Genomic DNA, 13,589 nt, shown 5'->3' with positions numbered 1-13,589 from the left:
CAGGCCACGGGATGTCTGCTATTCATTTGCGAGGCCTAAGAGGCAGAAAAAAATTTACTGTGTTCTGCTCTTTGTCCTTCTCTAGACCCGTCTCAGCCTCCAGGGCCGCGCTGCTCCATGACGAGCTGACACGGGAGAGGAGATGATGGAACTTTTGCAGCGGAACCATAAACCGAGGGAGCAGCGCGGAGCAGGAGAAGAAAGAGCAAGGGACAAGCAGGCCGAGCTCCGCGGTGGTGGCGGTGGCGGCAGCGTGGGAATGGAGCCCTTGCGGGTCCTGGAGTTATACAGCGGCATAGGAGGCATGCACCAAGCTCTGAGAGGTAGTAGTGCACCTTGGCGCCTCTAATGTCTTTTTCTTTTCTTCCTTTTTTTGTTCCCAGGCAGTTGTCGGACTTCGGGCGCCTGTGAGGGGCGGAGCGGCGAGGCGCTGGGGGCGGAGACGGTGTAGGGTCAAGGGTGGTGGTGTATCGGTTGACTTGGAAACCACGGTAAAGTTAGCTCAAGGCGTCCTGAACCTGGTCAGAAAGGCGGGAGGCTCAGTTTGTGAGAACTGATTCTTCGGTTTGTGTGGTGTAAAGTCAAATCCCACTCATAGCGACCCCTCCTTGGGTTTCCGAGGCGGTACCACTACGGAAGTAGATTGCCCAACCTTTCTTCCGAGGAGTTTGAACCATCAGGCATCTGGTTAGCAGTCAAATGCCTTAGGCACTAGGCTACCAGAGCTCCCAACAATTCAACAATTCAAGAAAGGAGGCATAGAGGAAAATCCTGGTTAATTTTGATTATTGGGAAAAACAAACAAACCAACAAACAAAAAGCCACCATCTCTTCTATTTAGGCGCCAGAAGAATTGAGTTCAAATTGGATTCAGCCACTTAGTGGTAGGGTTACCTTGGGCTAGTTCCTTAACGTTTCTGAACCAGTTTTTTAGTTTTAAAAAGTGAAACTTGCAGGGAAGGATTATTGCAAGGATTAAGACGTGTGTTAGTAATCTAGTGCTGTAACAGAAATGCCACAAATCGGTGGCTTTAAAGAATAGAAATTTATTTTCTCACATTTTAGAAGACTGTAAGTCTAGGACGCCTGTTTGGTACAGAGGGAGTCCTGGTGATGCAATGGTTAAGTGCTTTGTTGCTAAAGGGGAAGTTGGTGGTAGGAACCCACCAGCCACTCTGCAAGAGAATGATGCAGGCTTGGAAAGATTACAGCCTTAGAAACTTCTACTCCGTCTCATAGTGTCTCTGTAAGAATCAACTTGATTCTTTTGTTTGTTTTAAGGGAAGGCGCTGTCTTCTTGTTTTGGAGAAAATCCTTGCCTTTTTCAGCTTTTCTTCATAAATTACTTAGTGACTGCCACATGACATCAGTCTTTCCCCATTTGTGCTGTCTTGTTGCTGTGCCTAATCTTTTTTTAATCTTAAAATTGATCTTAAAACACCCTACACTGCTATGGTCTCATTAAGGTAACAGAGAAAACCCTATTCCCAAGTGGTGTAGGGGATAGGGTTTACAACACATTTTTTTTGGGGGGGGAAGTGCTCTGGTGGTGTAGCAGTTAAAGCCATTTGGTTGCTAACCAGAAGGTCCATGATTCAAACCCACTGAAACCACCATCTAGTCAGCAGGAGAAAGGTGAAGCACTCTGCTTCCGTAAAGATTTACAGCCTTGCAAACTCTGTGGGGCAGTTCTGTAGTGACCTGTAGTGTCTATGAGTTGTAATTGAGTTGATGGCAGTGGGTTTGGTGTTTTCTGGTTTATTTTGGGAGGGACACAGTTCAATCCATAATAAACTCACTGCTGTCGAGTCGGATCTGACTCATAGCGACCCCTCCTTGGGTTTCCAAGGCAGTATCACTATGGAAGTAGATTGCCCAACCTTCCTTTCGAGGAGTTGCTGGTGGGTTTGAACCGCTAGCCTTCTATGAGTCCATAATAGGGTGCAGTAAAAACCAACTGCAGTTAGAGTCGCTTCTGACTCATGGCAACGTCATGTGTGTTGTTGTTTTCTATTATAATCTATAATATTTTCTTTTGAAAACCTCATGGATAACAACAGAACAAAACACTACAGTCATTATTTTCACTATTAGTTTTTAATGTATGTCTTACTTCTCTAAACCAAACCCAGCCCACTGCCATTGAGTGGATTGCAACTCATAACGACTGTGGTAGTTAAGGTTGTGTGGTAGTTAAGGTGGTTATTTTGAGTGGCTTGGCAGCTGGTGGTAGCTGTTCCCCATGATGAGATTGGACGTGATATAATCACCTCCATGGTGCAATCTGCTGTGAACTGTTAATCATTTGAAGGGGAGTTGCCTTCTGGATGTGGCCTGCCTCTAGTATATATGGAAGGAATCCTGCATTTGGTTTGTGAGTCTTCATCTCCATTTCTGGACTTGAACCAGTGGTCTACTGATCTTGAGATTGTTGCCTATACAGCTTGTGAGCCAACAATCTGCCGTTTTACCTACAAATCTTGGACTTATCAGCCTCAGCATCCAGCAGCTGTGTGAGTCAGAAGACACTTCTAACTTGTACCCGTGGGCCTGAAACAAAAGGCAGAGCTGAAGGCCAAGGTCGAGGGGCTTTCACCCAGCCTCAAGAACCAGCATTCTGCACTCGGACTTCTACCCTCCTAAACTGTAAAGCTATCAACTTGGGGTATTTCTATTAAAGCAGCATGAGAGAACCGAGACAGCAACTCTATAGGACAGAGTAGAACTGCCCCATAGCTTCCAAGGTTATAAATCTTTACAAAAGCAGATTGCTTCATCTTTTTCCTGAGGAGTGGCTGGTGAGTTCAAGCCACCAACCTTTTGGTTAGCCATCTAATACTTTAACCACTGTGCCACCAGAGCTCTGCAGTAAAAGAAATACAACGAATGGATGGCTTTAACAAACAAATTTATTTTCTTGCAGTTTAGGCAGCTAGAAGTCTGAATTAGGGCCTGTGGTAGTTCAGTTGCTGTCAGTTTGTGTGGGCCTGGTTGAGTGGCTGGGCAGCTGGATGTAGTATTCACCATGATGAGACTGGTAATCAATCCATAGTGTAATCAACTGTGAGCAGCTGCGTAGCTGCCTTAGGGAATGTGGTCTGCTTCCTGTATATAAGCAGAAGCCTTGAGGAATGGTCTTTAGCTTATTTCAGGCTTGGACCCTGCAGGTAGCCGTGTCGTCATTCAGCAGCCTGCCATGCTCTGCCGACCTTGGGACTTACAATGGACTTGAATTAATGGCCTGCCATGTGGTTTGGTAACATCAGGACTGTGCCATTTTGTTTGTCAACCTTGGGCTTGTAAGCCTCAGCAGCCACTAGCTGCCTGAGTGTAGAGATGCCTCTAGCTTCAGTGGGCTGGGAGCAAGAGGCAGAGCTGAAGCCCAAGGTTGAGGGGCTTTCACACAGCCCCTAGAGTGTGGCCCTTTGAACTTGGATTTAAAGCCTCCAAATTGTGAGAGAATAAACTCCTGTTTGTTAAGGCCATCCCATTTGTGGTATATTCTTGTTGGAGTGACACTAGGTAACCAGAATAGGGCGCTAGCTCTAGGGGAAGGCTTTCTCCCTCTGTCGACTCTGAGGGCAGGTCCTTGTCTCCTTTCAACATCTGTGGACTTGGCATCCCTTGGAGATTTCCATGTTTCTTGGCATCATTCTTCCCCTAGGTCTAGAAGATTCACAGTGTAGGACACTGGGTCCAAAGGACATGCTCCACTCCCAGCTCTTCTTTCTTGTTAATATTGTGGTCTCTCTAATTCTGCTGCCTTGTTTCATCTCTTTCATATCTCAGAAGAGATTGACTCAAGATACAACCTAATCCTATAGATTGCATCCTGCCTCATTAACATCATAGAGATTAGGATTTACAACACACAGGATAATTAGATCACAAGATGGAAGATAATTACATAAAACAGAGAATTGTAGCCTAGCCAAGTTGATACATGTTTTGAGGAACACAATTCAATCTGTAACATTGTACCTCTTCCATTTTGAAGTTTTCCATTTCTTTGATGCTGTAGTGGAAATGAAAATTTTGTTTTTTTGAAATTCATTGAAAAATATTTATTGAGCTGAGCTCCTGTGCTAGTAGACTTTGAATGTGCATGTTTATTTGTTCACTCTTCTATTACTAAGACAACTACAAACCACTGCTGCTTTTTTTCTAGTACAAAGAGTAACTTTAGCTTGGCTCAGGCTGCTTGGCTGGGCTTTGGGGCTGGCTTTCTTTTAAGGCTGGGCCCTGGAAGAGGTAGGTGTATGGCTAGGGGCTGCTTGGCTGGGCTTTGGGGCCGGCTTTATTTTAATGCTGGGCCCCAGAGAGGTGGGCACAGAGCGGTTAGAAACAACTAAGTGAGGTGAACTTGTCTGTCAGTTTGTCATCCTGTGGTGGTTTACATGTTGCTGTGAGGCTGGAGACTATGCCACCGGTGTTATAAAATGCCAGCACGGTTACCCATGGTGGTGAAAACCCATGGTCAGTGAAAACCTTAGGAATAGCAGTGGAACACTGTCTGATATATTACTGGAAAACTTTGTGAATAGCCCTGAAACGTTGTCCGATATAGTGCCGGAAGATGAGCTCATCAGATTGGAAGGCACTCAAAATGTGACTGAGGAAGAGCTGACTCCTCAAAGTAGAGATGACCTTAATGACATGGATGGAGTAAAGCTTTTGGACCTCCATTGGCTGATGTGGCATGACTCAAAATAAGTAGAAACAGATACAAACATCCATTAGTAATCGGAACATGGAATGCATGAAGGATAAATCTAGGAAAATTGGAAGTTGTCAAAGATGAAAGGCAGTGCATAAAGATCAATATCCTAGGGATTAGTGAGCTGAAATGGACTGGTTTTGGCCATTTTGAATCAGACAACCGTATGATATACTATGCCGGAAATGAAAAAAATTGAAGACAAATGGTGTGGCATTCATTGTCACAAAGACTGTTTCAAGATCTATCCTGAAGTACAATGCTGTCAGTGATAGGATAATATCCATACACCTGCAAGGAAGACCAGTTAATACTACTAATATTCAAATCTATGCACCAACCACCAAACCCAAAGATGAGGAAACTGAAGATTTCTACCAACTTCAGCAGTCTGAAATTGTCCAAACATGCAAAGACCTGGAGTTAGAAAACCAAAAGGGAAGAACACACTTGGCATTTCTCAATCTGAAAAGACTGAGGAAAAAATTTAAGCCTCGAGTTGGAATATTGAAAGATCCTGTAGGCAAAATATTGAATGATGCAGGGAACATCAAAAGAAAATGGAAGAAATACACAGAGTCACTGTACCAAAAAGAACTGGTCAATGTTTATCCATTTCAGGAGGTGGCATATGATCAAGAATCAATGGTACTGAAGGAAGAAGTTGAAGCTGCACTGAAGGAATTGGCAAAGAACAAGGCTTCAGGAATTGATGGAATACCTGTTGAGATGTTTCAACAAATGGATGCTGCTCTGGAGGCTCTCAGTTATGCCAAGAGATTTGGAAGACAGCTCTCTGGCCAGCTGACTGGAAGAGATCCATATTTGTGCCCATTCCAAAGAGAGGTGATCCCACAGAATGAGGGGAGGCCCTCAACAAGATAGATTGATACAGTGGCTGCCGTGATGGGATCAGGTATAGCAGGGATTGCCAAGCTGGCGTGGGACCTGGCGGTGCTTTGTTCTGCTGTGCATAGGGTCACTGTGAGTTGGAAATGACTTGATGGCATCTAACAACAACAATACTTTATCTTAAGCTGTAATTCAGCCATTCCTTAAATGCTGAGCATTTAGATTGTTTCCCAATTTTTTGCAAGTATAAATATGCTATAATTTTATCCATAAGCATAAATCCAGATTTTTTCCTCAGGAGTGTTTTGTAAAAATTGTATTAACTCATTCAGTAATAAAAGACCTACTGTGTGGTAGACAAGTCAAAGTTAAGAGGATTTTTAAATGCTTTTTTTTTTTAGAGTACAGCAAACTTCTTTTCAGACTGTGTTGTTTACGAGTTCCTGCCTCAAGTACACATTTATCAGGATTGTGTATCATCCATATTTAAGCTTTGCTAATTTGATAGGAAAAATTGTATAATTTTAATTTACTTTTCTGAGGGTTAATAAAACAGTTTTTTCTCCTGTTTTCATCAGCCAGTGCAACCTGAATGTGCATACATTTTTCTATTACCATCACCACTATGAATCCTGTTGTATACCATTTCTTGCTTAAATTTAAGTCTCCCAGCTGTCCTCCTTGCTTCCATCCTGCCTTCCTACCCCATCCATTCTCCACACAGCAAGCAAAATGATCATTTGCAAAGTAAACTACATGTCAATTCCCTATTTCAATGGCTTCCTTTTGAGGTTAGACTCATAGTTTTGTCTTCTTACAGGTTTGTGAGCTCTGGCTTCTGCCTGCCTCTTCAACCTCTGCTGCTCTCTCCCTGGTTCTGTTTTCCAGAATCAAGGGTCGTTTTTTTCTCTGTTCCTCAGACTCCTCAAGTTCCTTTTACTTTCTGGTCTTTGCAGTAGCTATTGGATCCACCTAAATTGCTTTTTTTTCATCTTTGCAGCTTCTTTTCATCTTTCTTGTCTGCTATGGATAGAATTGTATCCTCCCCTCCCAAATAATATGTTATAAATCCTAACCCTTGTACCTATTGGATATAATTCCATTTGGGAATAGGATTTTCTTTCTTTTTTTTTTTTTTTTTTTTGTTAGTGAGACTATGTCAGTGTAGTGTGTATCTTAAAGCTAACTGCTTTTGAAATATAAAAAGAGCAGATTAGGCACAAGAGCAATCACAAATGGGGAAAGGTAGAAGAAGCCACGTGATCTCCAAGGAGCACTGAGAAGAACACTAGAGAAGCTGAAACAAGGACTTTACCTGATAGAACCAAGAGTCTTCCCTTTAAGCCAGCACCCTGAATCTGGACTTCTAGCCCCTAAACTGTGAGAAAATAAATGACTTTTTAAAAATCACCTACTTCAGCAAACTAAGACAATACAGTAGTTCATATGTGAACTCTTCTGACTCTGGTAGACTCCTTGATTCACACTTGACATTGACTCTTAATCATATTTGATGCATTTTGTGTGTGTGTGTGTGTGTGTAGTTTACCCTCCTGTCCCCACCTACCCTTGGTAACCATCCAAGAATATTTGTTTTTTTGTGAATCCTTTTTCTTGACTTTTTACAGTCATGGTCTCATACAGTATTTGTCCTTTAGTGATTGACTTAACTTCACTCACCATTAATGGCCTCTGAGTTCATCTATGTTATGAGGTATTTCACAAGTTCATCTTCGTTCTTTAACATTGGGTAGTATTCCAGTGTGTGTGTATACCTAACTTTGTTGATGCATTCCTCTGTTGATAGGTATTTAGCTTTTCATCTTTTTGCTGTTGTGAATAGTGTTGTGATGAACATGGGTATGCATGTATCTGTTTCTGTCATAACTCTTATTTCTCTAGATATATATCCAATAATGGGATTACAGGATCATGTGATATTTCCATTTCTAGCTTTTTAAGGAATTGCCATACTCTTTTCCACAGTGGTTGTACCATTTTACAGTCCCACCAACAGTGTATGAAGGTTCCAGTCTCTCCCCACCCTCACCAACATTTGTTGTTTTCTGTTTGTTTGAACTTTGTTATTAGTGCTGGGGTGAGATGATATCTCATTGTAGTTTTGATTTGCATTTCTCAAAGCAAGAATTGCTACACTTCGTCTCATCTACATTGGTCATGTTGTCAGAAGGAACTGTTTGCTAGAGAAGGATATCATACTTGGTAAAGTGGAGGGTAAATGAAAAAGGGAAGACTCTCAACAAAGTGGGTTGACACAGCAGCTGCATTGATGGGCTCAGGTATGGCAAGAATTGTGAGGATGGCACACAATTGGGCAATGTTTCATTCTGTTTACATAGGGTCGCTGTGAGTCAGAGCTGACTTGATGGCACCTAACAGCAACAACAACAACAACAATAGCTAATAATCACAAGCATTTCTTCATGTGTTTATTAGCTGTGCAAATATTTTTTTTCCCACACTTGTTTGTCTTTTAGTGTACATTTTTTTCAGTCTTAAATCTTTCTGTAATAAAATGCCTTATTCTTTTCCTTATGACTTTTTGTAACAATAAAGAATAAAAACTGTGGCAGCTAAATGCACCCATTTATTAAGGAATTTTTACAGGGCAGGCCCTAGGATTCTAAACTAGGTCTGTCCACTTGAGTCTTAACCATGTTGTATTGCCTTTTTTTGTGACAGAGCCACAAACTAACTTTGATATGCACCTTAAATAATACTAAGAGAAAGACAATGGGAATAATTTGAATTTAAATTTTGACTGAATTCTAGATAAAGTTTATAACGGAATGTTCCTAGTTATAAGAAGTATATTTAATTCCCTTCACAGCATCACAGATTTGCCCCAAACCCAGTGGACATTTTAGTATTGCAACAAAAGTTTTCCATTCTTTTTTTTTTTTTTTAATTGTGATTTGGGTGAAGATTTACAGAGCAAATTCACTTTCCATAGAGTAGTTCACATATACTTTGTCTCATGACATTGACCACAGTTTACCATAATGCAACAGCTCCCCCCTCACTTCCTTCCCATAGTTACCTCTTCCCAGTGTCCATACCTCCATGCACTCCTGCCCCCTGAGCTGTCTCCCTGTGCATAAGCAGCCCTTCTTTCTCCCATGATTGTTCTAGATTTGTCTGTAGATTTAGAATCATTTCTAACTTTTCATTTATTTTATCATTTTGTTCTTGTATTTTCTTCCAAAATTCTTCTAAGGTTTTTTCTGTGTTTTCTTTGGTCTGTCTCTCAATCCTTTGAAGATACCTAAATATAATTCTTTTGAATTCCTTATCAGAGAGTTCCAATGCTGCTTCTTCCTCAGGGATGTGTTCTGGGTCTGTATCCTGCTCCCTTGTTTCTACCACTTTATCCTGCTTCTTTGTGTGGACTGTGATGGTCTGTTGTTTCCGAGGCATCGTGGCGTTGTTGTATTTAGATCTCTGTTAACTGTTTGTGAAGAGCAGCCAAGGGTGATTCAGGCTCTTCTTGGTGTTTTTTTATCGTTGGCCCGTTGGTGGAGAAGGAGGTAGTGGCTCTTGCTCAGTGAGTAAGTTGCAGGAGGTGTGGGTGTAGTTGTGTCTTATGGGGACTATTGTCTCCTACTCAGTTAGACACAAATTACAATTGAATAACCATCAAAAAACTAAAAGCCCTTGGACAAAAAATACACCATGTATTCACACAGGAACAATAACCAAAAAAAGAAAAAAGGGAAAAAGAAGAAGACAAGACAAGAAAACCTGCAATATCTGAGGATAGGGCACTAAGAGAAAAAAGGTAGAGAAGGAGAATAATGAAGGAAAAAACATGGGAAAAAATGCAAAAAGAAAAACAAGGAATGGGTTAACCATGAGAAAAAAGGGGGGGAAAAAAAAACTTAAAAAAGTCTTCAACCAGGAACAGGGAAAAGAAAAAATGCTGAAAACTGGGGCCTGGGAGGGGAAGATTAGGAATAATAGTAAAAAGGACAAAAGTATTATTAATAATAGTTGTTTTAAAACAGACAAATACAAGCAAACTAGTCACCAGAAAAAACAAAGTGAAAAAGAAAAAAATAAAAATAAAAAAAAATCGGTGGAGGACAGAGCAGGGCACCCAGGCTCCTTCTGAACACACAGACTATGATGAAGTTCCTGTGGGCCTAGAAGGTAGGTGAGAGTGGGGGATGGCCACACCAACATTCACCAAGTGGGTGTGGGTTATAAGAGTAACAAGAGGAATGTCATATCTTTTCAGTCTTGCAGGTCCAGAGTGTCCTTGGGGTTGCTGGAAAGCAGAATGTGTTCTTAAGCCCCAGGAATATGCGAGAGTGCTGTCTCTTTAAATATCCCAAATAGTCAAGCTGCTTTTAAACATTCAAAATGGCGGCACCCTCTGGACTGACAAAAGTCCATAGCTCAGCCCACCTTACTCGAAACTCTCCAAGCTGTCTGTGCCGTGCCATCAGGATAGCTCAGGATTGCTGCCAGACGCCAGCTCTGTCTGTCTCCTTTTTTGGTATTTTCATGCCAATTCTTCTGCTAGTTGGGGTTTAGTCCACTTGTATATCCTTCCCTTCAAGGCTCAGGGGTCCAGGATTATCTTCTGTGTCTGTGTTAATTGGTTTCCCTTTACTTTGTTGAAGAGCATCTGTGCAGTCTTTCTGCCTAGTCCTCCATCTTACTGGAACTCAAGGTTTTCATTCTTGCTATTATACATAATATGCTATTGCATTGTTGTATTCATTACACAGATGCTTTATCTTCTAAATTTTATTTAAATTTATTTTATAAGTTATATGTCCATGTATGCACATTGCCTATCTTCTGTTCCTGATTTGTCTTTATGCCTGAGTAGCTTCTGGCACAGTACCTTACTTGTGACAGGTTCTCTGTAGATGTCTATTGAGTTTATTATTGAATTGATAATTCTTCTACCATGATGTTCATAAAACCATAGTTTGCTTAGCTCTAATTTTTTGTTATCAACAAAGTTCTTTCTTGCTAATTTAAGCAGAAAGAAAGAGTAAAGGCCATTTGGAAGTATACAGAATCTATAGGACACCGAACAGTCTAGGTCACTAGGGATACTGCTCGATTAATAAACTCTTGTCACATCTTGCACCAGTAATGCTGAGGAGTAGATGCCAGAAGTGCCATCCTAGCCTTCTCCCAAAGGATGGATACTTCTACTACCTCTATCACCAAAAATGGGGATTTTCTCATTTGCTTCTTCACATTGCTACTTCTGAAATCTTATATAGATGCCCTTGGTTGGTAGATGCTAGTTCCCATTGCTAGACAAAAGAAGCTGTCAGAGTAAATTTTGGCCTCAATTATGGGAAGGAGGGACTCAAAATGTGACAGAATTTCCAAATGTAGGAAAGCTTCTAGATAGTGACAAGTGTAACAAATGTCTATTACATTCCTTAAAGGATGTTGTCTCTGTAAAGGAAACACTTGTGGTGGTGGTGGTGGTGTTGTTAGGTGCCGTGGAATCAGCTCCAACTCATAGCGACCCTATATACAACAGAATGAAACACTGCCTGGTCCTGTGCCATGCCATCTTCGGTCTTTGCTATGTTTGACCTATTGTTGCAGCCACTGTGTCAAATCTACTTACACACACTTCAGTATTATTTATTCTGTATATCCTATGAGGTGCTCTGGTGGCACAATTGTTAAAACATTTGACTATTAACCGGTAGTCAGTTTGAATCCATTAGCTACTCCCCTCCCATAAAGGTTTACTGCCTTGGAAACATTATGAGGCAGTTCTATTCTGTCCTGTAGAGTTGCTTTAAGTTGCAATCTGCTCAGTAGCACTGGATTTGGTGTTGTTGTTTTTTTTTTTTTGTGGGGTATATTCTATAAAATTTGCCTAATGAGAATGTTCCAAATAAAGATTTTTTTTTCTTTTTTTTTTTTTTTCAGAAAGCAAAGGAAGAAGTAGTGTCTTGGACTATGTATTAGTGAAACATGCAAGGGCACCAACAAATATAAATGGTTAGGAAATAACGATTCTGTGTTTTTCTCATTTTAAAATATATCTATGCTTATGCCTGGGAAGAATAAAGTGTAGTTTAAGGTAGTATATAAAGGAAAGCTTTAGCTGAACAATTTTTATATATATATATATATATAATCAAACAATGGGTTAGTCTTAAAAGCAAATGGACTTGCCTTATGAAATAATTTTTAAAGGGTTTTCAAGATGTAGGTTTTGAGACTTAGCCACATACTACCTAATTATATTTTATAAGAATTTCTCAGCCTCATTATCTTCTGTTGTAATGTTAAGTCCCTTATTGTCACTCAGTAGTTATTCCTTTTCTGAATTTCTTTTGTCTTTATTGTTCTATAGATTACATGCCAATTTGGGACTGTATCACACCATTTGCTAATTAGGTGTGTTTATGCCAATCAGGCAAATATATTATTATGAAATATCTTCCCACAAAGATGTGACTGTCACCTAAAGATATATCGGAATTTAATTTTTTTCTTTTATAAAAATATGTATATATTTTGTTGTTGTTATATGCCGTCTAATCAGACCTGACTCACAGTGATCCCTCCTTGGGTTTCTGAGGTGATATCAATACGGAAGTAGATTGCCCAAACTTTCTTCCAAGGAGTGGCTGGTGGGTTTGTACCACCAGCTTTCTGGTTAGCAGTCAAGTACCTTAGGCACTACACTACCAGAGCTCCTATATTTTACAATATTTAGGATTGTAAAATTTTCCTCTATAAGACTATTTTTTCTTAGTTATTCCAATATGACTTGTCAGATTTAAAGTGAAGCAAGGTGAAAACTGGTCTCACTTAAAAATTTTTATCCTTTGGTTCTCTGATATCAGTGGAAGTTAGCAGAGTGTTTGTTTGTTCAAAATAGAACTATGTAGGCTGAATTTTGTGTAATTCATTGAAGGGAAATCCTAACTTCCCATTGGATGATAGAATTACCTACTATTTATGTGTTGAATAGTGAATGCTTATGTCACTTTAGAGTAAAGGTAGCTCCTGACTTATGACTTGCAAAAAATTGCACTTATGACTGTCTTTTTAAAAAACACATCTTATTGTTAGTAATACATACCACATACAGTGTTGCTGTGCATTATTTACTGATGTTCTCTTTCTTATAGTTCACACCCCATATCAGCACATTCTGCAGGTTCAACCATCAAACTGTATTTATAATTCTATCATTTCTCACCATCTTCATCTTTACCATTTGGTCCATAATCTCTCTTCTGTTTTATCATACTTCATATATGTACCACCCAGATTAACTTGGAACTATCCACCTCTTAGGCTCTCAGCTGTTGTTCAATGCATTGACTATCTGGAGGGGCCAGATAACATAACCTGAATTGGAGGGAGGGTGAGTAATAACCCTTACATGTGGCAACTTTTGACCAGTAAAAGGATGAGGAAGGAGCTAGCAGATAAAGAAGAGGTTGATATATGAGAGCTAATCTAAAATTAATTACAGAATGTGTCATAAAGGTACATGAGATTAAGGTTACATAGAGAATTTGATATTCGTTGGTATATAGAAAAAGGTTGACACTTCCAATCCACCAACTGCTCAATGGGAGAAAAAATGAGGCAGTCTGGTCCCATAAAGATTTACAGCCTTGGAGATGAGATGAGGTAGTTCTATTCTGTCCTAAAGGGTTGCTGCTATGAGTCAGATTTGACTCAATGGCAGTGGGTTTTTTGGGTGGAACCTTCTTAGAATCTTTGTTGCCTATTGTTTTGCCCATGCACTTTTTAACAAAAATACTCTTGAAAAGTGCTATTTGGGAATAGTGCCAACCAGCTCTCATCATAAGTAAAAGGGAATATTATATGTTATTATTATTATTTTTTAAAATTTTATTTTTATTTTGATTTAGGTGAAGATTTACAGAGCAAATTCACTTTTCATACAGCAGTTCACATATACTTTGTCTCATGTCATTGACCACAATTTACCACAATGCAGCAGCTCCCCTCCCACTTCCTCCCCATA

The 13,589-nt window shown here is 40.1% G+C and overlaps 1 protein-coding gene across 1 annotated transcript in view; it reads left to right on the top strand.

Moving 5' to 3' along the window:
- Positions 1-259: 259 nt before the first annotated feature.
- The window catches only part of TRDMT1 (tRNA aspartic acid methyltransferase 1), a 101,244-nt gene continuing 87,914 nt past the window's right edge, over positions 260-13,589 (top strand). The window contains exon 1 of the mRNA XM_007936331.2: positions 260-323. Coding sequence (XP_007934522.1) covers positions 260-323 — 64 coding nt within the window. The remainder of the gene's footprint in view (positions 324-13,589) is intronic.

The sequence above is a fragment of the Orycteropus afer genome, unplaced genomic scaffold (genome assembly GCF_000298275.1).
Source record: "Orycteropus afer afer isolate SDZICR_OR568_19922 unplaced genomic scaffold, OryAfe1.0 scaffold00035, whole genome shotgun sequence".
NCBI lineage: Eukaryota > Metazoa > Chordata > Mammalia > Tubulidentata > Orycteropodidae > Orycteropus > Orycteropus afer.
This window is presented reverse-complemented; position numbering and strand designations above follow the sequence as displayed.